The 27,532-nt window shown below is 43.9% G+C and overlaps 2 protein-coding genes and 2 long non-coding RNA genes across 5 annotated transcripts; 3 read left to right on the top strand and 1 right to left on the bottom strand.

Moving 5' to 3' along the window:
- The first annotated feature begins 9,111 nt into the window (after positions 1 to 9,111).
- Positions 9,112 to 13,810, top strand: LOC138192518 (uncharacterized). Of its 2 annotated transcripts, XR_011177800.1 has the most exons (4): positions 9,112 to 10,669; positions 11,192 to 11,520; positions 11,936 to 13,557; positions 13,690 to 13,810. It is a non-coding gene; the product is annotated as an uncharacterized lncRNA (long non-coding RNA). The 2 variants fall into 2 exon arrangements; XR_011177799.1 differs by having other exon boundaries at positions 11,936 to 13,810.
- Positions 13,811 to 16,499: 2,689 nt separating this feature from the next.
- LOC138192520 (uncharacterized) lies at positions 16,500 to 16,919 on the top strand. The gene is made up of 3 exons (XR_011177801.1): positions 16,500 to 16,598; positions 16,664 to 16,774; positions 16,867 to 16,919. It is a non-coding gene; the product is annotated as an uncharacterized lncRNA (long non-coding RNA).
- A 1,110-nt stretch (positions 16,920 to 18,029) lies between these two features.
- Positions 18,030 to 19,928, top strand: tmem70 (transmembrane protein 70). Its single transcript, XM_069139958.1, has 2 exons — positions 18,030 to 18,479; positions 19,402 to 19,928. The coding sequence occupies exons 1-2, from the start codon at positions 18,335 to 18,337 to the stop codon at positions 19,842 to 19,844; spliced, it is 588 nt and encodes a 195-aa protein (XP_068996059.1). The 5' UTR covers positions 18,030 to 18,334; the 3' UTR covers positions 19,845 to 19,928.
- A 1,702-nt stretch (positions 19,929 to 21,630) lies between these two features.
- On the bottom strand, positions 21,631 to 25,358 carry LOC138192516 (E3 ubiquitin-protein ligase TRIM39-like). The gene is made up of 2 exons (XM_069139957.1): positions 25,304 to 25,358; positions 21,631 to 25,075 (listed from the first exon to the last, which is right to left on the bottom strand). Exon 2 carries the CDS (start codon positions 25,066 to 25,068, stop codon positions 23,425 to 23,427), a length of 1,644 nt encoding a protein of 547 aa, XP_068996058.1. The 5' UTR covers positions 25,069 to 25,075; positions 25,304 to 25,358; the 3' UTR covers positions 21,631 to 23,424.
- Positions 25,359 to 27,532: the final 2,174 nt, after the last annotated feature.

Genomic DNA, 27,532 nt, shown 5'->3' with positions numbered 1-27,532 from the left:
AAATACATTCATTTAAAAAATTAAATAACAAATTGTTTGTATGTCTCAACAAACTTCAGTTTGGATTTGTTTCGATTGTCAGGATCATGTCTTTCAGTGTTCCGTTCCTCTGTGTTTTTCCCGCCTTCCCTGCTTGTGTGTGTCTTTCCCTGTGTTGGAGTGTGTGTAGTGATGTGCATGTTGGTGTGCGTGTTGGTGTGTGTGGTGATGTGTCTGTTGGTGTGTGTGTTAGTGTGCCTGTTGGTGTGCGTGTTGGTGTGCGTGTTGGTGTGCCTGCCTGTTGGTGCGCGTGTTAGTGTGCCTGTTGGTGTGCGTGTTGGTGTGCATGTTGGTGTGCCTGTTGGTGTGCATGTTGGTGTGCCTGTTGGTGTGCGTGTTGGTGCGCCTGTTGGTGCGCGTGTTGGTGCGCGTGTTGGTGTGCGTGTTGGTGTGCGTGTTGGTGCGCGTGTTGGTGTGCGTGTTGGTGTGCGTGTTGGTGCGCCTGTTGGTGTGCGTGTTGGTGTGTGTGTGTTGGTGTGCCTGTTGGTGTGCGTGTTGGTGTGCGTGTTGGTGTGCCTGTTGGTGCGCGTGTTGGTGCGCGTGTTGGTGTGCGTGTTGATGTGCCTGTTGGTGTGCGTGTTGGTGTGCCTGTTGGTGCGCGTGTTGGTGCGCGTGTTGGTGTGCGTGTTGGTGCGCGTGTTGGTGTGCGTGTTGGTGCGCGTGTTGGTGTGCCTGCCTGTTGGTGTGCGTGTTGGTGTGCCTGTTGGTGCGCGTGTTGGTGCGCGTGTTGGTGTGCGTGTTGGTGTGCCTGTTGGTGCGCCTGTTGGTGTGCGTGTTGGTGTGTGTGTGTTGGTGTGCCTGTTGGTGTGCGCGTGTTGGTGCGCGTGTTGGTGCGCGTGTTGGTGTGCGTGTTGGTGCGCGTGTTGGTGTGCCTGCCTGTTGGTGCGCGTGTTAGTGTGCCTGTTGGTGTGCGTGTTGGTGTGCCTGTTGGTGTGCGTGTTGGTGTGCATGTTGGTGTGCCTGTTGGTGTGCGTGTTGGTGCGCCTGTTGGTGTGCGTGTTGGTGTGTGTGTGTTGGTGTGCCTGTTGGTGTGCGTGTTGGTGCACGTGTTGGTGCGCGTGTTGGTTTGCCTGTTGGTGTACGTGTTGGTGTGCCTGTTGGTGCGCGTGTTGGTGTGCCTGTTGGTGTGCGTGTTGGTGTGCCTGTTGGTGCGCGTGTTGGTGCGCGTGTTGATGTGCCTGTTGGTGTGCGTGTTGGTGTGCGTGTTGGTGCGCGTGTTGGTGAGCGTGTTGGTGTGCGTGTTGGTGCGCCTGTTGGTGCGCGTGTTGGTGTGCGTGTTGGTGTGCCTGTTGGTGCGCGTGTTGGTGCGCGTGTTGATGTGCCTGTTGGTGCGCCTGTTGGTGCGCGTGTTGGTGTGCGTGTTGGTGTACCTGTTGGTGTGCCTGTTGGTGTGCGTGACTTTCTGATTCAGTTCATCATAAAATAAATGAAGCTGACTCTTGTCAATTGAACTGGATGTGAATCAGTCAGTTGCAGCGCGTCATGACGCAGCTGTCGATCTCAACCATAAAATATAAAAGACACTCAGATGAACTACAAATTAATTGTAATTAAATGACACATAAAGAGGAAACAAATCAACAGTCTTTTCTTGTTGGCTAGTATCTAGTCAGCCATGCTGATGACATCATCATTGACAACATCATTCAAACATGAAAGAGTTACATCCTTTGACCTTAAACATCAACTTCCTGATTCATGGCGAAATATCAAACTTTGCTGCATTGCTATGTCGACGCACTTTAACGAAGTCGCACAAACTTCTCAACATATCATCATCAATGTGTTTAGGCTATTCTGACCCATTTGTGGTTCACGTGATCAACCAGCTTGACGTAGCATGTGAATGTATGAAAAATGTAATTTCCAGTTGACAGCAGGGGGCGCTATGACTATGACCAAATATGACCATCCAGATGTATTCAGGGCAGGACTGTTGTCAGGGATGTAATGTTTGGAGAAGGTCGGTTCATGTACAGTACATAAGATTTACAGCAACTTGTACTTTCATGGCAAGACGCTCAAAATGGCCACCACGCCACGGGCACACTGTTCAACGAAAACAAATTGTTTGAACAACTTTTCATCTCCCAGGTGTTAAGATAGGACAGACAAAATAATTGGTTGTTCCATTAAAATCTGCAGGAGGAGTTTGTTAAAGTACGACACGTGCGAATCGCCAAAAATGGCGACTAAATTCAAAATGGCGGACCTTGTGTTGAGTTAAGGTCATCGTGCCAAGAGATTTTTTTTCATATGTAGGTATGAACTGTCCACTGAATGTACGTAAATGTAGCAGCCAGGCTGTAGTTTAGGGGGCACTATCGAGACATTTGGCCACGCCCCCCACGCAAAACCACAAAAACACATAAATATTCACCAGCAGTGTGCCAACTTGCCAAGTGGGCGATTTATTTTTGATGAGCTTAACAAGGACCGAGGATAATAATGCCTTGCATTACAATAGGGCCTAATAAACACACTGATGACGTGTTACTCAGTGAAAAACAAATACTTTAGTGTGGATGTGAACAACTTCCATCTGTGTGATGAAGCTTCCTGACAGAAAACGTTTTTTTATTCATGTCATATCCTGGTTAATATTGTAACAACCTTTCAGGGTCATTAGAGCTGCACTGAGGTCAGCTGAAGTAACTTCCAATAAGCCTGTTATCCAGCTGTAACCTGTGCAGTCCAGACAGACAGCTGACTCCACAGCAGAGGGAGGGAGCGGAGGAACGCCCCAAACTGAATTCATGAGGAACAAACACGTGAGGAGTTGTGAGGTCAAGGCCGGCTGCTCTGCCACGTGTGTGCAAAGGACGTCCAATCAACTGTGGAGAGAGAACACAATATAACGGTCACTTTGTAAAAGAAACTGAAAGGTCCCGACACGTTCACTTCACTTTGTTTTAGTTGTTCCTCAAACACACATCCAGAACACAACAGAACTAAATACAGTTCGGGCACTTCACTAAATACTGTAGCATCTGCAGCATAACTGTATTATTTTTAAGCTGGAGTCTCGTTAAAATGAGGTTAAATAGGACTACAGTAAATGTCTGTCAGATGATGCCGTGGTCAAGTTTAAGGAAGCAGTTACATGTTTATCCTCTTCGATGCCGTGTGTTAAAGCAGTGGAAGACATCTACGTTGATCTTAGTCCCACACTAGTGGATCATCTGGTAGAAAACACGGCAGTATCTCTGCTACAACTCTAGATGATGTCGCCCCTCTGAAGAAGAGAGTCATGAACCAGAGGAAGTTGTCTCCATGGTACAACTCAGAACTACGCTCTGCTAGGCAGCGACTAGAAAGATGGAAAGGAAATGGAGTTCCACTAATTTAGAAGAGTTTCACCTGCCTGGAAGGATAGTCTAATATTATATAAGAAAGCTCTTCGTAAGGCCAGAACTTTATATTATTCATCATTAATAGAGGACAACAAGAACAACCCCAGGTTTCTTTTCATCACTGTAGCAGGCTGACAAAGAGTCCCAGTTCTGTTGAGTCCTCTATTCCTTCAGCTCTCAGCAGTAATGACTTCATTAACTTCTTTACTAATAAAATTCTTACTATCAGGGAGAGAATCGGGCCGACCCTTCCTGACACCGTCACTGCTGTGATGTTAAGTACAGCAGCCCTGAAAGCAACTGTAGGACCAGATGTAAACTTGGAACATTTCTCTCCTGTTGAGCTCTCTGAGTTATGTCTAAAAGACATAAAGGCCTGCATGACCAAAAACTTCCTGCTTTGAAATTCAGACAAAACAGAAGTTCTTGTACTTGGTCCTAAACACCTCAGAAACTCTTTCTGTGATCACTTAGTTACTCTAGATGACGTTGTCTTGGCCTCCTGCAAAACTGTGAGGAACCTTGGAGTCATCTTTGATGAGGATTTGTCCTTTAGACACCAGATAAAGCAAATCTCCAGAACTGCCTTCTTTCATCTACGTATTATTAATAAAATCATGAAAATCCTTCCTCAGCGTGACGCAGAAAAACTCATTCATGTGTTTGTTACTTCTAGACTAGATTATTGTAATTCCTTGTTGTTAGGATGTCCAAATTACTCATTAAAAACCTGCAGCTGATCCAAAATGCTGCAGCAAGAGTACTGATGGGATTTATCAAGAGAGATCATATTTCTCCAGTTTTATCTTCTCTTCACTGACTTCCTGTTAAATCAAGAATAGAATTTAAAATTATCTTGATGACTTACAAAGCTCTACATGACCAGGCTCCATCATATCTTAGAGATCTTATAGAACCATATAATACTAGCAGAGTACTTCTCTCTCAGTACGCTGGTCTACTTGTGGTTCCTAGAGTTTCCAGAAGTAGAATTGGAGGCGGAGCTTCAGTGTTCAGGCTCCTCCCCTGTGGAACCAGCTCCCAGTTTGTGTTGGAGTGGCAGAAATCCTCTCTAGCTTTAAGATTAGACTCAAAACGTTCCTTCTTGATGAAGCCTATAGTTAGGGCTGGCTCAGGTAGACCTGAACCAACCCTTAGTTATGCTGTTATAGGCCGAGGCTGCTGGAGGACCTCGTTACATGCTGAGCTTCTTTTCTTTCCTCCTACTCTTTAACTGACTCATACCTCACCATCTTCTTCTCTCCCATAGTTTCTTCTTATTATCTGTTGTCTCCATTCAGTTCCTTCACTCGTGTAGTTTCTGTTCTTTCTTTTCCAGATGTTCCGTCATGGAGCTGCATGTCTCTGCTCTGTGATTGTCATCTCCACCAACAGTTCTTCTCTTCTATCTCTATGCTGTCCTTTTCTCTCTCTGCTCTCCTCTCACCCCAACCGGTCGAGGCAGATGCTCCGCCCACCTCTGATCCTGGTTCTGTTAACAGATGCTCCGCCCACCTCTGAGCCTGGTTCTGTTAACAGATGCTCCGCCCACCTCTGATCCTGGTTCTGTTAACAGATGCTCCGCCCACCTCTGAGCCTGGTTCTGTTAACAGATGCTCCGCCCACCTCTGATCCTGGTTCTGTTAACAGATGCTCCGCCCACCTCTGATCCTGGTTCTGTTGGAGGTTTCTTCCTGTTAAAGAGAGTTTTTCTTCCCTCTGTTGGAGGTTTTTGTCCCTTAAAGAGGAGTTTTTACCTCCTAGATTATGTAGGAATTGTTGAATTGTTGAATTGTTGAATTGTTGGTTTCTCTGTATAATGTTGTAAAGTTCTGCTCTAAGGACTTTAATGTGTTAAGTGCCATGAAATAACCTGTGTTGTGATTTGGCGCTATATAAATAAAATTGAATTGAATTGAATTGAATTGAATTGAATTGAATTGAATTGAATTGAATTGAATTGAATTGAATTGAATTGAATTGAAATAAGCTAAACCACAAAGTAGTCAGTAAACCCTTCATTAATGACATTCCTCTCTGATTTCATGTCTGTCCATCCATTTTCTTCCACTTATCCGGGTTGAGTCCTGGTGGCTGCAGGTTGAGGTCCTGATGATCGAGCTCCTGACTCTCTAAGGCTGAGTTAGAGATAGAGTGTGTTGGTTTAATCCTTCAGATGAAACTCATTTCAGGTGCTTGTAGCTGCGATCTCATTCTTTCGTTGACAACCCAATGGCTCGTAATATATATATATATATATTATATATATATAATCTCCAGCTCTTTAGAGATTTATTGGACAACATAAACACTTCAACTATTACAGTATTATACTGTATACCTGGCTGATAATGCCCACCCAATGCTTATCCCTGCGGGTCCACCAGACGCTCACTGCCCGTTTCCCTGTCCCGGCCGAGGTAGTTGTGGTCCGTGGGCTGCTAATCAGGGAAGGTGAGTGGAACTGCTCTCGGCCGCTCTGATAACATCGCTGAGACACTGAAACCTCGCCACCTCGTCATGATGTCAACTCTGAGGAGAAGAGTTGTACATCTGCCTTTATGTTTTGAGACAGATCAGTTCTTCCTGGAAATGAAGATACCAATTTGTGGAGACATGTTCCTCCATCCTTCACATGTTTTTTTACTCTTCCTTCCACTTTTAAAACCAAACAATCTTCTTCCTCTTTAAAAACCTCTTTTTAAGCTTGCATCCAGCTGTGTGTCACCTCCCCAACAGTTTGTCACCGCATCCACACACACCTCCATGTTCCACTCTGGTGGTTCCGGTCGGGTCCATTTAAAACCTTTCAGATTTCATTTGACCAGAAAATGTGCTGCCAACATTCATCAGGCTGCTTTTCTACTTCTGATGTTTTTGGAGTGTTCCGTATTTTCATCATCGCTGTGTTTCACCGTCTGCTCTTTGTGAGCCACACATTTATTGTGAAACTCACATGAACGAATGAATGAATGGTTCCTCATTCTCATTATAGCGAAACAGTAAAATTAAACTCTGTGTACTCTGAACAAGTTCTAACAAGAACAAAACAAGACAACCACATAAATAACATAAAAACTAGACACAGGATTAAAATCTAGAACTAGATTAAAAACATGTTGTTGGGTCACGGAGGAGGAGGTCAGAGTTAATGAAGCACTTCTCTATCAACAGGGTGACAGGTGAGTGTAACCTTTGTCTCCTGCTACTGTGTGTGTGTGTGTGTGTGTGTGTGTGTATGTGTGTGTGTGTGTGTGTGTGTGTGTGTGTGTGTGTGTGTGTGTGTGTGTGTGTGTGTGTGTGTGTGTGTGTGTGTGTAAGAGTGATGGACAGGCAGCTGTAAATGTTTCTGGCAGTTTCAGTGAGTTTTGTGGGGAGGTGGAAACACTGACTCATGTATTATTTAAAAAAAACAGCAGTATGACGTGTTAAAGAACGTGAGAAAAATATCTGTAATATTCTTTAAAACAACAACAAATGTTAGAAACTCTCACAATATTTAGGACCAAACAGAAAAAAATTGACATTGGTGTAATTTCAGTATTATTTATTTATTTTAGCATTCACTTGGTTCCTTGTTTTACTTCTACTGTCTATTGTAGTTATTCTGATTTTGGATCTTTGGTGGTCGGTGGAGACGCACCAATAAAACAACCAAAGTGTACATACTGCTGAGCTATGCACCATATTTATGGATTTGAGTGGGTTGAGTTTACATTATAGGGAAGTGTGTTACGTATCAGAAACTGCAGAGCATGTACTTGTTAATTCGAGGAAATATTCAGCAGAGAGTGAAGACATGGATGTGCTGCTGTGTGTGTGAGTGGAAGGGTTATCAGTGTGTACTGGGGAGATGCTCGCAATTTTACCAGCAACTAAGAGGGTGGACGACCTTTGAGAAAAGTCATTTGTTCAGACGAGTTGGTCCTTAATCAGCTTATAATACAGACTCAGATAGTAGAGCAGATGTCCTGACACTGATACAGCAGACACTTAAATGATGGGACTGAATGTAATTTTTGTTTAGATACCAGCACATATTGGCATCAAAGGTAATAAACAAATAAATAGTCAAATAAAAGTGCAAAAAAAGCAACACAAAAGACTCACGTTGATTTTACAGAACCAAATAGTAAAACAGAGAATCCATTATCACGAACAGGTGTAGATGACATGCTTTTTGTTATTCTTTATTGAATGGTTCATTATTTGAAATAAGTAAACATAATACAGGTAGTTGATTATTGTGAACAGGAGGAAACGATAGAACACGTTCTACTGTTTAATACAGAACCGTAGACTCATGCAGGATAGACTGGCTTTGTGTGACAGTCTACAGAGATGTTATCATTTCCTGTTTCAGTCTCTGAGGAGAAGGAGATTGATACAGAGAATATAATTATTACTATTTTATTATTATTATTGTTATTTTATTTTCTTAGAGTAAAGGTAAGCTATATTTGATTCTCGATCCTCACTCCAGTCGAGTAGGTGGCGGTAATGCACCACAATGTTGTTTGCCGACCGCAAATTAAACACAGAAGAAGAAGAACCGGAAGAGGAGCAGGGTGAGTGCGAGGCGGTCCACAGTATCAGTCATGGTGGCCAACCAGCTGATGCTGCTGTCTGTCAGCGGCCTGCGGAGACTCCGACTTCTTCCGTCGTCCGCTGGTAACATTCACTTCACGGTCGCGCGACACACGGCGCCGTTTTTCGGGTGTTGTTTCAGAAGAGCGACCGAGACTCCCGCCGGCAAGACCTCCTTCCGGTCTCCAAACAAGGTATTGACCTCCGAGCAGAGACGCACGAGGCTCTCTGACGTCACGATCCACACAACACGTCACCGGATGTCTCCGACATACACGAAGAATGGAAACACGTTAGATCGAGTGTAGGTGGAGAACATAATAGACTGTAGGTGGAGAACATAATAGACTGTAGGTGGAGAACATAATAGACTAGGTGGAGAACATAATAGACTGTAGGTGGAGAACATAATAGACTAGGTGGAGAACATATTAGACTGTAGGTGGAGAACATAATAGACTGTAGGTGGAGAACATAATAGACTGTAGGTGGAGAACATAATAGACTAGGTGGAGAACATAATAGACTGTAGGTGGAGAACATAATAGACTAGGTGGAGAACATATTAGACTGTAGGCGGAGAACAATAGACTGTAGGTGGAGAACATAATAGACTGTAGGTGGAGAACATAATAGACTGTAGGTGGAGAACATAATAGACTAGGTGGAGAACATATTAGACTGTAGGCGGAGAACAATAGACTGTAGGTGGAGAACATAATAGACTAGGTGGAGAACATATTAGACTGTAGGCGGAGAACAATAGACTGTAGGTGGAGAACGTAATAGACAAGGTGGAGAACATATTAGACTGTAGGCGGAGAACAATAGACTGTAGGTGGAGAACGTAATAGACAAGGTGGAGAACATAATAGACTGTAGGTGGAGAACATAATAGACAAGGTGGAGAACATAATAGACTGTAGGTGGAGAACATAATAGACTGTAGGTGGAGAACAATAGACTGTAGGTGGAGAACATAATAGACTGTAGGTGGAGAACATAATAGACTAGGTGGAGAACATATTAGACTGTAGGCGGAGAACAATAGACTGTAGGTGGAGAACATAATAGACAAGGTGGAGAACATAATAGACTGTAGGTGGAGAACATAATAGACTGTAGGTGGAGAACATAATAGACTGTAGGTGGAGAACATAATAGACTAGGTGGAGAACATATTAGACTGTAGGCGGAGAACAATAGACTGTAGGTGGAGAACATAATAGACTAGGTGGAGAACATATTAGACTGTAGGCGGAGAACAATAGACTGTAGGTGGAGAACGTAATAGACAAGGTGGAGAACATATTAGACTGTAGGCGGAGAACAATAGACTGTAGGTGGAGAACGTAATAGACAAGGTGGAGAACATAATAGACTGTAGGTGGAGAACATAATAGACAAGGTGGAGAACATAATAGACTGTAGGTGGAGAACATAATAGACTGTAGGTGGAGAACATAATAGACTGTAGGTGGAGAACATAATAGACTAGGTGGAGAACATAATAGACTGTAGGTGGAGAACATAATAGACTAGGTGGAGAACATATTAGACTGTAGGCGGAGAACAATAGACTGTAGGTGGAGAACATAATAGACTGTAGGTGGAGAACATAATAGACTGTAGGTGGAGAACATAATAGACTGTAGGTGGAGAACATAATAGACTAGGTGGAGAACATATTAGACTGTAGGTGGAGAACATAATAGACTGTAGGTGGAGAACATAATAGACTGTAGGTGGAGAACATAATAGACTAGGTGGAGAACATATTAGACTGTAGGCGGAGAACAATAGACTGTAGGTGGAGAACATAATAGACTAGGTGGAGAACATATTAGACTGTAGGCGGAGAACAATAGACTGTAGGTGGAGAACGTAATAGACAAGGTGGAGAACATAATAGACTGTAGGTGGAGAACATAATAGACTAGGTGGAGAACATATTAGACTGTAGGTGGAGAACATAATAGACTGTAGGTGGAGAACATAATAGACTAGGTGGAGAACATATTAGACTGTAGGTGGAGAACATAATAGACTGTAGGTGGAGAACATAATAGACTGTAGGTGGAGAACATAATAGACTAGGTGGAGAACATATTAGACTGTAGGCGGAGAACAATAGACTGTAGGTGGAGAACATAATAGACTAGGTGGAGAACATATTAGACTGTAGGCGGAGAACAATAGACTGTAGGTGGAGAACGTAATAGACAAGGTGGAGAACATAATAGACTGTAGGTGGAGAACATAATAGACTAGGTGGAGAACATATTAGACTGTAGGTGGAGAACATAATAGACTGTAGGTGGAGAACATAATAGACTGTAGGTGGAGAACATAATAGACTAGGTGGAGAACATATTAGACTGTAGGCGGAGAACAATAGACTGTAGGTGGAGAACATAATAGACTAGGTGGAGAACATATTAGACTGTAGGCGGAGAACAATAGACTGTAGGTGGAGAACGTAATAGACAAGGTGGAGAACATAATAGACTGTAGGTGGAGAACATAATAGACAAGGTGGAGAACATAATAGACTGTAGGTGGAGAACATAATAGACTGTAGGTGGAGAACAATAGACTGTAGGTGGAGAACATAATAGACTGTAGGTGGAGAACATAATAGACTAGGTGGAGAACATATTAGACTGTAGGCGGAGAACAATAGACTGTAGGTGGAGAACATAATAGACAAGGTGGAGAACATAATAGACTGTAGGTGGAGAACATAATAGACAAGGTGGAGAACATAATAGACTAGGTGGAGAACATATTAGACTGTAGGCGGAGAACAATAGACTGTAGGTGGAGAACGTAATAGACAAGGTGGAGAACATAATAGACTGTAGGTGGAGAACATATTAGACTGTAGGCGGAGAACATAATAGACTAGGTGGAGAACATATTAGACTGTAGGCGGAGAACAATAGACTAGGTGGAGAACATAATAGACTAGGTGGAGAACATATTAGACTGTAGGCGGAGAACAATAGACTGTAGGTGGAGAACGTAATAGACAAGGTGGAGAACATATTAGACTGTAGGCGGAAAACAATAGACTGTAGGTGGAGAACGTAATAGACAAGGTGGAGAACATAATAGACTGTAGGTGGAGAACATAATAGACAAGGTGGAGAACATAATAGACTGTAGGTGGAGAACATAATAGACTGTAGGTGGAGAACAATAGACTGTAGGTGGAGAACATAATAGACTGTAGGTGGAGAACATAATAGACTGTAGGTGGAGAACATAATAGACTAGGTGGAGAACATATTAGACTGTAGGCGGAGAACAATAGACTGTAGGTGGAGAACATAATAGACTAGGTGGAGAACATATTAGACTGTAGGCGGAGAACAATAGACTGTAGGTGGAGAACGTAATAGACAAGGTGGAGAACATATTAGACTGTAGGCGGAGAACAATAGACTGTAGGTGGAGAACGTAATAGACAAGGTGGAGAACATAATAGACTGTAGGTGGAGAACATAATAGACAAGGTGGAGAACATAATAGACTGTAGGTGGAGAACATAATAGACTGTAGGTGGAGAACATAATAGACTAGGTGGAGAACATAATAGACTAGGTGGAGAACATATTAGACTGTAGGCGGAGAACAATAGACTGTAGGTGGAGAACGTAATAGACAAGGTGGAGAACATAATAGACTGTAGCTGGAGAACATATTAGACTGTAGGCGGAGAACAATAGACTGTAGGTGAAGAACGTAATAGACAAGGTGGAGAACATAATAGACTGTAGGTGGAGAACATAATAGACAAGGTGGAGAACATAATAGAGAAGGTGGAGAACATAATAGACTGTAGGTGGAGAACATATTAGACTGTAGGCGGAGAACAATAGACTGTAGGTGGAGAACGTAATAGACAAGGTGGAGAACATAATAGACTGTAGGTGGAGAACATAATAGACAAGGTGGAGAACATAATAGACAAGGTGGAGAACATAATAGACTAGGTGGAGAACATATTAGACTGTAGGCGGAGAACAATAGACTGTAGGTGGAGAACGTAATAGACAAGGTGGAGAACATAATAGACTGTAGGTGGAGAACATATTAGACTGTAGGCGGAGAACAATAGACTGTAGGTGGAGAACGTAATGGACGAGGTGGAGAACGTAATAGACTAGGTGGAGAACATAATAGACTAGGTGGAGAACGTGATAGACTGTAGGTGGAGAACATAATAGACTGTAGGTGGGGAACGTGATAGACTGTAGGTGGAGAACATAATAGACTGTAGGTGGAGAAGATAGTAGACTGTAGGCGGAGAACATAATAGACTGTAGGTGGAGAAGATAGTAGACTATGTGTAAAACGTAATAGACTAGGTGGAGAACATAATAGACTGTAGGTGGAGAACATAATAGACAAGGTGGAGAACATAATAGACTAGGTGGAGAACATAATAGACTGTAGGTGGAGAACATAATAGACAAGGTGGAGAACATAATAGACTAGGTGGAGAACATAATAGACTGTAAGTGGAGAACATAATAGACTAGGTGGAGAACATATTAGACTGTAAGTGGAGAACATCATAGACTGTAGGTGGAGAACATAATAGACTGTAGGTGGAGACTGTAGGTGGAGAACATGATAGACTGTAGGTGGAGAACATAATAGACTGTAGGTGGAGAACATAATAGACTGTAGGTGGAGAACATAATAGACTAGGTGGAGAACATATTAGACTGTAGGCGGAGAACAATAGACTGTAGGTGGAGAACATAATAGACTAGGTGGAGAACATATTAGACTGTAGGCGGAGAACAATAGACTGTAGGTGGAGAACGTAATAGACAAGGTGGAGAACATATTAGACTGTAGGCGGAGAACAATAGACTGTAGGTGGAGAACGTAATAGACAAGGTGGAGAACATAATAGACTGTAGGTGGAGAACATAATAGACAAGGTGGAGAACATAATAGACTGTAGGTGGAGAACATAATAGACTGTAGGTGGAGAACATAATAGACTGTAGGTGGAGAACATAATAGACTAGGTGGAGAACATAATAGACTGTAGGTGGAGAACATAATAGACTGTAGGTGGAGAACATAATAGACTAGGTGGAGAACATATTAGACTGTAGGTGGAGAACATAATAGACTGTAGGTGGAGAACATAATAGACTGTAGGTGGAGAACATAATAGACTAGGTGGAGAACATATTAGACTGTAGGCGGAGAACAATAGACTGTAGGTGGAGAACATAATAGACTAGGTGGAGAACATATTAGACTGTAGGCGGAGAACAATAGACTGTAGGTGGAGAACGTAATAGACAAGGTGGAGAACATAATAGACTGTAGGTGGAGAACATAATAGACTAGGTGGAGAACATATTAGACTGTAGGTGGAGAACATAATAGACTGTAGGTGGAGAACATAATAGACTGTAGGTGGAGAACATAATAGACTAGGTGGAGAACATATTAGACTGTAGGCGGAGAACAATAGACTGTAGGTGGAGAACATAATAGACTAGGTGGAGAACATATTAGACTGTAGGCGGAGAACAATAGACTGTAGGTGGAGAACGTAATAGACAAGGTGGAGAACATAATAGACTGTAGGTGGAGAACATAATAGACAAGGTGGAGAACATAATAGACTGTAGGTGGAGAACATAATAGACTGTAGGTGGAGAACAATAGACTGTAGGTGGAGAACATAATAGACTGTAGGTGGAGAACATAATAGACTGTAGGTGGAGAACATAATAGACTAGGTGGAGAACATATTAGACTGTAGGCGGAGAACAATAGACTGTAGGTGGAGAACATAATAGACAAGGTGGAGAACATAATAGACTGTAGGTGGAGAACATAATAGACAAGGTGGAGAACATAATAGACTGTAGGTGGAGAACATAATAGACAAGGTGGAGAACATAATAGACTGTAGGTGGAGAACATAATAGACAAGGTGGAGAACATAATAGACTAGGTGGAGAACATATTAGACTGTAGGCGGAGAACAATAGACTGTAGGTGGAGAACGTAATAGACAAGGTGGAGAACATAATAGACTGTAGGTGGAGAACATATTAGACTGTAGGCGGAGAACATAATAGACTAGGTGGAGAACATATTAGACTGTAGGCGGAGAACAATAGACTGTAGGTGGAGAACATAATAGACTAGGTGGAGAACATATTAGACTGTAGGCGGAGAACAATAGACTGTAGGTGGAGAACGTAATAGACAAGGTGGAGAACATATTAGACTGTAGGCGGAGAACAATAGACTGTAGGTGGAGAACGTAATAGACAAGGTGGAGAACATAATAGACTGTAGGTGGAGAACATAATAGACAAGGTGGAGAACATAATAGACTGTAGGTGGAGAACATAATAGACTGTAGGTGGAGAACAATAGACTGTAGGTGGAGAACATAATAGACTGTAGGTGGAGAACATAATAGACTGTAGGTGGAGAACATAATAGACTAGGTGGAGAACATATTAGACTGTAGGCGGAGAACAATAGACTGTAGGTGGAGAACATAATAGACTAGGTGGAGAACATATTAGACTGTAGGCGGAGAACAATAGACTGTAGGTGGAGAACGTAATAGACAAGGTGGAGAACATATTAGACTGTAGGCGGAGAACAATAGACTGTAGGTGGAGAACGTAATAGACAAGGTGGAGAACATAATAGACTGTAGGTGGAGAACATAATAGACAAGGTGGAGAACATAATAGACTGTAGGTGGAGAACATAATAGACTGTAGGTGGAGAACATAATAGACTGTAGGTGGAGAACATAATAGACTAGGTGGAGAACATATTAGACTGTAGGCGGAGAACAATAGACTGTAGGTGGAGAACGTAATAGACAAGGTGGAGAACATAATAGACTGTAGCTGGAGAACATATTAGACTGTAGGCGGAGAACAATAGACTGTAGGTGAAGAACGTAATAGACAAGGTGGAGAACATAATAGACTGTAGGTGGAGAACATAATAGACAAGGTGGAGAACATAATAGACTAGGTGGAGAACATAACAGACTGTAGGTGGAGAACATATTAGACTGTAGGCGGAGAACAATAGACTGTAGGTGGAGAACGTAATAGACAAGGTGGAGAACATAATAGACTGTAGGTGGAGAACATAATAGACAAGGTGGAGAACATAATAGACAAGGTGGAGAACATAATAGACTAGGTGGAGAACATATTAGACTGTAGGCGGAGAACAATAGACTGTAGGTGGAGAACGTAATAGACAAGGTGGAGAACATAATAGACTGTAGGTGGAGAACATATTAGACTGTAGGCGGAGAACAATAGACTGTAGGTGGAGAACGTAATGGACGAGGTGGAGAACGTAATAGACTAGGTGGAGAACATAATAGACTAGGTGGAGAACGTGATAGACTGTAGGTGGAGAACATAATAGACTGTAGGTGGGGAACGTGATAGACTGTAGGTGGAGAACATAATAGACTGTAGGTGGAGAAGATAGTAGACTGTAGGCGGAGAACATAATAGACTGTAGGTGGAGAAGATAGTAGACTATGTGTAAAACGTAATAGACTAGGTGGAGAACATAATAGACTGTAGGTGGAGAACATAATAGACAAGGTGGAGACCATAATAGACTAGGTGGAGAACATAATAGACTGTAGGTGGAGAACATAATAGACAAGGTGGAGAACATAATAGACTAGGTGGAGAACATAATAGACTGTAAGTGGAGAACATAATAGACTAGGTGGAGAACATATTAGACTGTAAGTGGAGAACATCATAGACTGTAGGTGGAGAACATAATAGACTGTAGGTGGAGACTGTAGGTGGAGAACATGATAGACTGTAGGTGGAGAACATAATAGACAAGGTGGAGAACATAATAGACTGTAGGTGGAGAACAATAGACTGTAGGTGGAGAACGTAATAGACAAGGTGGAGAACATAATAGACTGTAGGTGGAGAACATAATAGACAAGGTGGAGAACATAATAGACTGTAGGTGGAGAACATAATAGACTGTAGGTGGAGAACATGATAGACTGTAGGTGGAGAACATAATAGACTAGGTGGAGAACATATTAGACTGTAGGCGGAGAACAATAGACTGTAGGTGGAGAACGTAATAGACAAGGTGGAGAACATAATAGACTGTAGGTGGAGAACATAATAGACAAGGTGGAGAACATAATAGACTGTAGGTGGAGAACATATTAGACTGTAGGCGGAGAACAATAGACTGTAGGTGGAGAACGTAATAGACAAGGTGGAGAACATAATAGACTGTAGGTGGAGAACATAATAGACAAGGTGGAGAACATAATAGACTAGGTGGAGAACATAATAGACTGTAGGTGGAGAACATATTAGACTGTAGGCGGAGAACAATAGACTGTAGGTGGAGAACGTAATAGACAAGGTGGAGAACATAATAGACTGTAGGTGGAGAACATAATAGACAAGGTGGAGAACATAATAGACAAGGTGGAGAACATAATAGACTGTAGGTGGAGAACATAATAGACAAGGTGGAGAACATAATAGACTGTAGGTGGAGAACATAATAGACAAGGTGGAGAACATAATAGACTAGGTGGAGAACATATTAGACTGTAGGCGGAGAACAATAGACTGTAGGCGGAGAACGTAATAGACAAGGTGGAGAACATAATAGACTGTAGGTGGAGAACATATTAGACTGTAGGCGGAGAACAATAGACTGTAGGTGGAGAACGTAATAGACAAGGTGGAGAACATAATAGACTGTAGGTGGAGAACATGATAGACTGTAGTTGGAGAACATAATAGACTGTAGTTGGAGAACATAATAGACTGTAGGCGGAGAACATAATAGACTGTAGGTGGAGAACATAATAGACAAGGTGGAGAACATAATAGACTGTAGGTGGAGAACATAATAGACAAGGTGGAGAACATAATAGACTGTAGGTGGAGAACATAATAGACAAGGTGGAGAACATAATAGACTGTAGGTGGAGAACATAATAGACAAGGTGGAGAACATAATAGACTGTAGGTGGAGAACATAATAGACAAGGTGGAGAACATAATAGACTGTAGGTGGAGAACATAATAGACTGTAGGTGGAGAACATAATAGACTGTAGGTGGAGAACATAATAGACTGTAGGTGGAGAACATAATAGACTAGGTGGAGACATTTTATTTAGAGATATTTTACGTGAAAGTATCTGTAGATCCTCTTTCAAACATTTATTCCACTGACTAATTAAAAACCATTTTAACCCCATTAAAAAAAAAAAAATGTCCAGATATTTAACTCAAATGGTCATAAATATGTATTAAATGATCTTCAAATGAAAAATAAGTTTTACGACAGTTAATTTTTGCTCATGTTTTGGTACACAAACACCCAGCGATTTAAATACATCCAAAACAGTTTGCCAATTGTAAACATCACAACCTGAATGAATTTTATATTTTAATGCACAAACTTTAAACTTGAACTTCTTTTGTTTACAAATGTCCAAAACTGAGCCGCCCTCTGATATTCATGTACAGTTTGTTCAATGCACGAATCACGTGACATTCACAAACACGTCTTATGGTGAATTTAACAGTCATTTCAAAGTGGGAAGGACCTTTTCTTTTTTAAAGGAAGGCAAGAAAACTCATTTGGACAGCACATCACGACAAAAAGCCAATTCAAGGTTAGTTCTTTACACAAAAACATTAAACGCATCAAAACATCAGGCAAAAGAAAAAGACATAAAACATATAAAACATTCAAATAAAAGAAACAAAATCAAGCAGCTATAGAATCAAAGGCTCCATTAGAAGACAGATTTACCAGATAGGCTTCATCTGTGGATCTGAGTCCATCCAGCTCATTAAAATGATGAAAACGTATCGAATGTTTATGCTCGCTTGAATTAAATTCATGCTTTTGAATTCCCAGAACGAAGCTCAGATTATTCAGCACATTTGTACATTTTACTTTTCAATTGTAGATCATTGAATTTATTTACCTTTGTGACCTTGTGAAGTTTGTCAGGTTGTGTTTTGTTGGAACATCATGTTAAAGTCTGCATTCAGACTGTCCATCACTCTGGACACGCCTTCTTCCTCCTGTTCACATACATGTAAATGAGCTCACGGTTAAAAGATGGCATTTTAATAACAGCGCTGTTATAAAAGTGACTTTACAGGAGAATGATCCTGAATCTGATGACATCATTAATCATAAATGCAGACCAAAACAAACAGACAGCATGTGATGCTGATAGAACAGTTCCCTGTTTCTGCACATTATTTCTTTAAATCATGTTTATGATGATGACTGTACTGAATGAACGTCAGCTGTTCTCGTGTTTCCTTCTGTGTCCTGCAGCAGGTGTCGTTCTTCTGTCCGTCCACCAGATGTCTCTCCACACCGCCTCGATCTGTGGACGGGAACCTCATCTACACCGGGAGCCTGGGCACCGCTGTCCGAGGTCGGTCACCTTCACCTTCAATCTGATAGAAGGTCGGACTTCAATCTAATGACCACCGCATAACCTGGAGACACCTGGAGGTCCCACACACATGAAGCAGCCATCATGTGTCTCTATCATCCACCGTCTGTCTGCTCCTGTCTCTTAGAGTCAGAGCCCATTTTATGAATCATTATTTGTCTTTATTGAAATGTTCCTAAACTGCATTTCTTATCAAAAGTAGTTCAGTTGCTTTCTTCTGAAAAGTTACAAAGGAAGAACTGAGGCATGATGGGAGATTCTGATACATGTCATAGAAGATCTGTAGGAGTCAACGACCGGGGAGTCAGTTCACTGAGACTCCTTCATCACAGGAAACACTGCAGTCGCAACACGTTGGGTCGAAGGAGGAAGAACTGAACAGCAGACAGATTTATTTCAGATCATTTATCATTTACATGTTTTGGAGCTGTAGATTTTCATTTAGGTCTTTGTATTTTATTTTGATCACACTTTTTGTTAATAAAAGTGTTTGTGACATTTCACATGAAGCTTTGACTTACAAATGAATGTTTAACCCACTTAGTAGAAAATATGGGGATAAATATCGCAGCCCAACCAGTCTGATGGAGTTCCTCTTTGGTCTGTGTCCTCTGTGTCCTCTCTGACCTCTGTGTCCTCTGTGTCCTCTGTGTCCTCTCTGACCTCTGTGCCCTCTCTGACCTCTGTGTCCTCTGTGTCCTCTCTGACCTCTGTGCCCTCTCTGACCTCTGTGTCCTCTGTGTCCACTGTGTCCTCTCTGACCTCTGTGCCCTCTCTGACCTCTGTGTCCTCTGTGTCCACTGTGTCCTCTCTGACCTCTGTGCCCTCTCTGACCTCTGTGTCCTCTGTGTCCACTGTGTCCTCTCTGACCTCTGTGTCCTCTCTGACCTCTGTGTTTCAGGGGTGAAGATGTTCTCCTACGGCACCAGCGGGGCCAGCCTCTTCCTCATGCCACAGATCCTCCTGAAAACCGGGCTGGGAGTCAAGAGCTTCGCGCTGCAGGCCGTTTTCTGCGGCATGATCGGCTTCTTCACCTTCCTCACGCCCGTCCTCCTCCACCTCATCACCCGTGGCTACGTGGTGCGGCTGTACCACGACGCCGACAGGGACATCTACACCGCTGTCACCTACAGCGTCTTCCTCACAGAGAGGAGGAGCGTGTTCCACCAGAACCAGGTCCGGATCCCCGCCGTCAGCAAGATGTTCACCACCTTCTACGCGGGCAGCGAGGCGCTGCTGGTGAACCCAGACCTGTTCCCCATCCCGCACGACTACAACCACCTGATGGGCTACGACAAGCCCTTCAGCTTCAGCACAGACGACCTGGAGGGAGATCAGAGCTGAGAGACTCACCCAGCTGGTATACTGGGTACCAATGAACTGGACACATCCACCGGGACACATCCACCAGGACACATCCACCAGGACACATCCACCTGGACACATCCACCGGGACACATCCACCTGGACACATCCACCTGGACACATCCACCGGGACACATCCACCAGGACACATCCACCGGGACACATCCACCGGGACACATCCACCAGGACACATCCACCGGGACACATCCACCGGGACACATCCACCGGGACACATCCACCTGGACACATCCACCGGGGGACATCCACCTGGACACATCCACCTGGACACATCCACCGGGACACATCCACCAGGACACATCCACCGGGATACATCCACCGGGACACATCCACCTGGACACATCCACCGGGACACATCCACCTGGACACATCCACCTGGACACATCCACCGGGACACATCCACCGGGACACATCCACCTGGACACATCCACCTGGACACATCCACCGGGACACATCCACCAGGACACATCCACCGGGACACATCCACCGGGACACATCCACCTGGACACATCCACCGGGACACATCCACCGGGACACATCCACCTGGACACATCCACCGGGACACATCCACCTGGACACATCCACCGGGGGACATCCACCTGGACACATCCACCGGGACACATCCACCGGGACACATCCACCTGGACACATCCACCGGGGGACATCCACCGGGACACATCCACCGGGACACATCCACCTGGACACATCCACCGGGGGACATCCACCTGGACACATCCACCGGGACACATCCACCGGGACACATCCACCGGGACACATCCACCTGGACACATCCACCTGGACACATCCACCGGGGGACATCCACCGGGGGACATCCACCAGGACACATCCACCGGGACACATCCACCGGGACACATCCACCGGGACACTTCCACCGGGACACATCCACCGGGACACATCCACCGAACAGTGATCCTTTCTTGCCGGACCTCCACATGTTTCTCTGTCAGTGTGTTGCTGCTTCTTTAGTGTTAATACATTATAACTTCTGTATTTCTGTTGGTCTCTGAAGTTCCCTTCATCAGAAACCAAACTCATCACACATGTAACAGATCACTTCTTGTGCTTCTGTAACGTTTTAAAACAACAGTTTTGATTAGCAACAACAGCAAACTATCTCTTTGACTCAACATCTGCAATGGACCCGACTTACCACCAGGTGGCACTGTGATTTTATTTCTGTTTTCAGTGGTTGGTAAAATATGGAGCAAAAAAAATACCTATAACCAATAAAGAGAAAATGCAGCAAAAAGTATATAGTACATCATTTCTAATATTTACATTTCTTTGTTACTTCAGGAAATATTAACTTTAATACTTAAACTCAACAGAGCATACTAAATTAAATCAAAGTTAAATAATAACAGCCTGCATATGAAATATTTATGTGTGTTCAATGTTTATTTATTATCCTGGTTTGAACTATATTCAGGATATGATATTTAACCTGAATATATTCTGAATATTCATATCCCTGTTTGCTTCTTATGTGTCTGTGTGGCCTCCACGAAACAACTGTGTTTCTGCAACATCAAAAAAACAACAGCAAACAAACAAAAACTAAACGGATCGGTATCATGTAATAGAAATAAATGTGTCATGTTATAATGTGTTGTAACGTAAAAGGGAAAATACAGAAGGCTGGACGTTTTATACTTCCTAATACATAATATAAAGATAATATGTATGAACATGAACAACATATTGACCCTGAGAATGACTTCTGAATCATAACACTTTAATAACAGAAGTCTACATGTGAACTTTAAAAATATCTCAATATTTACATCAGTTTAAGAAACCACTGGATACTCAGCTGAGACGGGTGTGGACTCTGAATTAAATTATAATAAAAAATAAATCAGGATAACAAAAAATCATGATTATTATTATTGTATACTATTTGTCAAACTATTTTGCAGCACATACAGTTCAACATGGAGTTTGTTTAACAGCATTTTAAGAAATGAAGTGAGAAAGTCATGTTACCCTCAGTATTTTATTCATAACAATTACACCATTAATAAGAAGAATTATAAGGTTAATGGGTTCAATACGTTTTTACAGGTCCAAAACTAGAAGAAGCAAAAATACTGAAGCAGGACAGAAGTTTCTGCTCGTGTCAGGATGGAGGAGGAAACAGGAAACAGAAGGTCCATGAGGACGGTAGACCATGTGGACACACTGACGTCGTTTTTGATTGCATGAATAATGTACAAAGCAAAATATGCACAAATATGTGTTTTTACTGATAGACTCTAAAAGTGTAAATGCAATATTCCCCCCAAAGCAAAATAAAACGTGTATGAAAGATATTTGAACGCTGGACAGTTTCGCTCTCCGGTTTCCTGCAGTTACACCACCAGAGGGCAGCAGAGGTCCTATTTATCATCAAGAGAAACGGGAGGAGGGAAGAGGAAGTGCAGAGACCTGAAAGCTGACAAATCTGAAACAAACACCGGCACCACGTGAGACGCCGAGCAGCCACATGTCACTTCTAAACGTCTGAAGGAAGAGAAGGACGTGTGTGAGTTGAGATCTCTGTGGACTGTCCGGACCAGGAAGTCCTGCGTGGAACAGTTTGTACTTCCTGTAATCACTCCTGCTGTTGTCTGTAACCAAAACTCTTCCTCGTGCGCTTCAGATGTACAACATGTCATGAGGGCTGAAATCCATCATCGGTGTGAAATATGAAGCTGCAGCCGTCAAATAAAGTAAATAAATATCCTCCAAATCAAATACGAGCACCGCATTTATTCTGTTTGTTCCCTCTGTTTGTATTTCCTCTATTTGTTCCTGTGGAGGAGGAAGAGAAGGAGGAAGAGGAAGAAAAAAGAAGAGGGGAATTACATAGTGTGAGTGCGGAAGTTCCCTCGGTGTGGTGCATTCAGACGTTGTAAACAAACATGTTCCTGTAAGTCTTCAGGTTTCCTGGCTGGTAGAACTTCTGTTCTCACCGACTCTCAATGCTTCGCTAATTTACCAACCAAAACGTGAAATAGACACGCAAATACACCGTCTCTAGGCGTGACAGTTTCACGTTTTGCAAGCGTGAAACTTACATGTGACCAAGTACTAAGGACATTGTTTCGTGACATCATGCGGCAGGAGGCGGGGCCTGGTGGCAGAATCAGAGATGTGGGAGGCCGAGGTTCGAATCCAGGAGGTGATAACGTTCTTCTGAAGTTGTTTTTTGTTTTCTGTCGCAAACTAGACTTTGTTTTTCCTAAAAGTTTCATTTTCCTGTAAATCACATGTCTGTATGCAGTTGGTTTCATTTTCGTCCACAACAGCAAAACGTGAAACTGTCACGCGAGCGAGGCCAACTATTTCACGTTCTGCCATGATACCGGGTTGAAGTTCCAGGCAGAAGGAAAACAATTCCAATGTTTGTTGGAGTTTTTCACATCTCACTTTTTCTTTTTAAACACAGTTGTGAACTTGTTACTGACAGATTTTCTTTAGGTGGAAATAAATCAAATGTCCTGCTGTTTAAGGGTTTCCTCCTTTTCTTTTTAAATCCTCAGTCCTCTGAGTGGTCGACAGGTGAAATGATCAGAGGGGCAGAGTTCGTCCCCCCGTGATGCAGCCCGGGGCTGAAGAAAGGACAGAGCGTCTCGGTGAAGCAGCAGTCCCTGAAGGAGTGCAGATGAACGGCTTCGTCCACATCGTAGAAGGACACCCGGCGCTCCTCGTAGCTCACGAACACCCCCACCCTCTGAGGGCTGGAGGTCGGGCGGAGGCTGACCACCGGGCTGGCGAGGGTCAGGTACTCGTGTCTGTTCCTCAGGCCGACGGCCCAGTATCCGTTCAGCGGGCTCAGTGGGATGATCCCCTTCCTGTTGACGGAGCCTTTGACCACTCCCAGAGTCCAGTCGGTCTTCCCGGTCACCTGAACCTCGTAGTAAAACCTCCCCGAGGAGAAGCTCTGCTGCGCTAACACGCTGTTGTAAAGAGAGAATCTCTCTGCGTTGTCCGGCAGGTCCGTCCTCACCTCGCCGCACCGCACCCGTTTCCCATCGTCGGACAGGACGAGCCAGGGGTTGGCGGTGAGCGGATCCAGAGTCAGGTCCACCGCGTAGTGCTGGAGCCTCCTCAGCACGGCCCGATGAAGCAGCTCCTCCTTCTCCCTGCCGAGCGTCTCCTCCAGCTCGGCCACAGCTTTCACCGCCGTCCCCTCGTAGGACGGCAGGCGGACGCCGGCCTCCGTCGGGTTCTTGGTGCCTGCAGCCGAGTTCCTGAAGTTCTGGAGGAGGTGGAGGTGGTCCTGAGTGCGTAAGAGCTGCTGCACCTTGGCGCTCCTCTTCATCAGCGCCGACACCTCCTGTTCCTGCTCTCTGAGGCGGCCGTCGGCCTCCTCCTCCGTCCTGCGCTGCTTCTCCTCGATGGTCTCGATGAGCTCGTTCAGACGTCTCTCTGCGCTCTGCATCAGGACGGTGAAGATGCGAACGCCGTTTGCGATCTCGCTCTCCGCGTCTTCCTTACTGTGTGTTTTCAAGCATTTCAGCTGCCGGCTGCTGGTCCACGTCTCCCGGATCCTCTGCTGGATCTCGTCCTCCGCCTGCTGCAGCGCTGCCCTCTTTACTTCAAACTCATCTTGCAGAGAGGTGATGTTGTGCTTCTCGTGCCCTGAGACGGTGCAGATCGAGCACACGCACATCTGGTCGGTCTTACAGAAGAGCTCCAGCGGCTTCTGGTGCTCCGTGCAGACCCTGCCCTCCAGGTTCTGCACCGGCTCCGTCAGCTGGTGTGTTTTCAGGCGCTCGGACGTCTGGTGAGGATCCAGGTGGATGCCGCAGTAGGAGGCGAAACACGTCAAGCACGACTTCTCGGCCTTCAGTTTGGTTCCCGTGCAGACGTCGCAGGTGATCTCTCCCGGTTTGGCGACGTGTACCTGAGCGCCGGCGCTGCTCTTCCTCCCGGCCGACTGCCTGAACTCTGCAGCCATCTCAGAGATGAAGGTGTTGACGAACAGCTCGGGGCGCGCCGTGAACTGTTTCTTACACATGGGGCAGCAGCAGCGGGCGCTGTTCACCTTCCAGTGCTGCGTGATGCACGTCTTGCAGAAGTTGTGTCCGCACGGGACGGTGACGGGGTCGATGAACACGTCCAGACAGATGCAGCACAGAAACTGTTCCTCGGAGAGCAGGCAGGCGGCAGCTGACATGGTGAGACTGAGAACAAAAGTGAAACCAAAAGTAAAGGAATCTACTTCACAGCATCTGATATATAATCCTCATAAAACACACATGTTGGCTTACTGATATACTTTATCAAATATAAAGGTTTTATGGCACACGTCATGCGACTAAACAGCCTATTGTTGGTGTCAGTGGAGCTCCTGTGTGTCACTGCTGGTTGTTAAACAGATAAACAGGTAAACAGAACGGACTCTACCATACAAGATGAAGAACCGCTGGAGGACAGAAGCCCGACGATCTCGGAGAAGTTTTAATCCTCACACACACAGACTCATGTTGATTGCAGCTCAGCAGCTGCTCCGAGCAACTTTCTGAGTCCGACACAAGGAAATGAGTCACACTGAGGCCCCTCCCACCTCTCCGGTGCTCCTCCGCCTCCTTCCAGTCAAACTGCAGGAGTGTCTGAGTGTTTGTGTGTGTGTGTTACTCGAGAACACCTGGTTCTGTTTTGGTATTCCTGCTTTGTGGTACTTTTGTTTCAGCGTTACTGAGGGATATTGTGTGCATTACATGACAACTGAAAAACAGAGACTTCTCTGTTCACCGACTTTAAAGGAAGACTGTTTGTCTGATGGATTATTCTACTGGTGGTGTTCGGAAACTTGTACTCAAACCTCTGAATTTAGTTATGCTTTAAATACTACAAAATACTCGAAATAAAGTGGCCTTAGTTATTGCCTCTGGTCCCGTCCCAAATTACACTGAGCTAAGATTGTATTTGAGTCAGTATTTCTTCTCCTTAGTCTTAATAATAGTAATAATAATGGTTAAATGATCTGGAAGACAACGAAAAATAATATTGATTGATTTTCTGTGAGGCTGCAGGATTATAATGCCTGAAAGGGCTAATACACTCCAGTACCATCATTTTAACAAAAAGTGTGGACTCCTCCTCAAACATACGACAGGATGAGCGTCTGTCAGCAGTATTCATGCTGCGGTGGGAGTACGAATGATAACAGAATAAAGTGCATTAAAATGAACATTCTTCAAAGCAGGAAACAAAAACGTACAATACAAATCCACATATATATCAAAGTTATGAATACAAATGCTACGTGACTAAAACTACAATATATCAGCTGAACATCCAAACAAACATGAACCTCCGTGACCTCTGACCTTTCTGTCAACATCAGCAAACACTGCTCAGACAGAAGATGTAGAGATCAGACGTGGTGAGGACCACCAGAGGGCGCCGTTCACGCAGACTCTCCTCTGAACACGGTGGATGCGACCACGTGTGTCCCAGGCCGTGTAGTTGTGGTTCCTCCTCTGTATTTTCTCTGGTTTGAGGTCATTGGTTGAACACAAAAACCAAAAAGCTTCATTGGCGTGAAACCTTCAGCCTCCGGCGTCGTGCATTTGTATCCTCAGCTCCTTTGAACAGTTGTGACAGTAAAGGTCAATTCAAAGTTATTTTGCCTCCTTCCAGTTATCCAGCGTTTCCTTTTCTTGCAGCTGACATTTTACTTATGAATCAATATAAATACATATTGGTGAACAGGCTCTAATAAAACACACGGTAGTGTACGTGCACTTCCTGAGTCTACGTGAAGCTACTTCTGTCCTTACCTTTGATTAGTTTGTTGTTTCTGTCACATCTGATCACGTCGGCTCGTCCGAGCTCCCCGCTGTGACCTGTTGAGGAAAGTCCAGACAGACCATGTAATGTTGAAGAGATCCACATAATGAGGGGAAAAGAAAGAACAGTAGGGAGGAGCCTGTCAAAAGAGTTTTTCATTGACTTTTAGACAGAGGAGACCGGAGCCAGAATACAAGTTAAAGGTTTAATCAGCAGTTGATTCATGTTGTACAAGAGCAGCGTTTTAACAATGCACCGACATCATGTGGGTGTAACCACATGGTGTCTCTGTCGAGTGAAAGGCTCAGAGTACGAGCGTTTACAGTCAGTATTTATGTCTCTTGTGGACGTGGTCCTCGTCGACTCAGATGATACATTTCTCTTCAGGCTGAGGCCTTCATAATTATCTATTAATAAAGGGCCTATTCTTGACTAGTTGATGAAAATAACAAGTTGAGCTATCTCTACACGGGCACAAAGAGTTGTTCAAGGACGTGTCTCCACGTATTTTACCATATAAAAATGAAATTCTTAAACAGAGCCCTTTACCACCATGACAGGAAGTAGAAGAAGGAAGCACAGCTGAGATCTGGAGGAGGTCGTCAGGAAACAAAGGAAGCATGAAGAGACTGCAGGACATGTTTCCAAGTTGAATTCAGTTTCTGGACATATTTGCTCCAATGAAGAAGAAATGATATATTTTCAAGTAGTTTATCCAACAACCGGCTGGATTTCTTCAAACTTTCCTGGAGAAGCAGACACAGAGCCGTTCGGACCTCCTGCCGAAGATAAGTCTCCTTTAAAGACTTCTCCCTTTTCTTCCTTTACATTACTCCTTCATCTCT

Source organism: Embiotoca jacksoni, unplaced genomic scaffold (genome assembly GCF_022577435.1).
Source record: "Embiotoca jacksoni isolate LCO1_2020_lvr unplaced genomic scaffold, fEmbJac1.0.p SCAF_88, whole genome shotgun sequence".
NCBI classification, from domain to species: domain Eukaryota; kingdom Metazoa; phylum Chordata; class Actinopteri; family Embiotocidae; genus Embiotoca; species Embiotoca jacksoni.
The sequence above is the reverse complement of the archived record's forward strand: the minus strand, read 5'-3'. Positions and strand labels throughout refer to the sequence as shown.

What these genes read in the sequence shown, in the direction of transcription:
- tmem70 (XM_069139958.1), top strand. Translation starts at nt 18,335, where the DNA reads ATGAACGTCAGCTGTTCTCGTGTTTCCTTCTGTGTCCTGCAGCAGGTG. An exon ending in CCTGGGCACCGCTGTCCGAG is followed by an intron (nt 18,480 to 19,401) that starts GTCGGTCACCTT and finishes TCTGTGTTTCAG; the next exon opens with GGGTGAAGATGTTCTCCTAC.
- LOC138192516 (XM_069139957.1), bottom strand. Translation starts at nt 25,068, where the DNA reads ATGTCAGCTGCCGCCTGCCTGCTCTCCGAGGAACAGTTTCTGTGCTGC.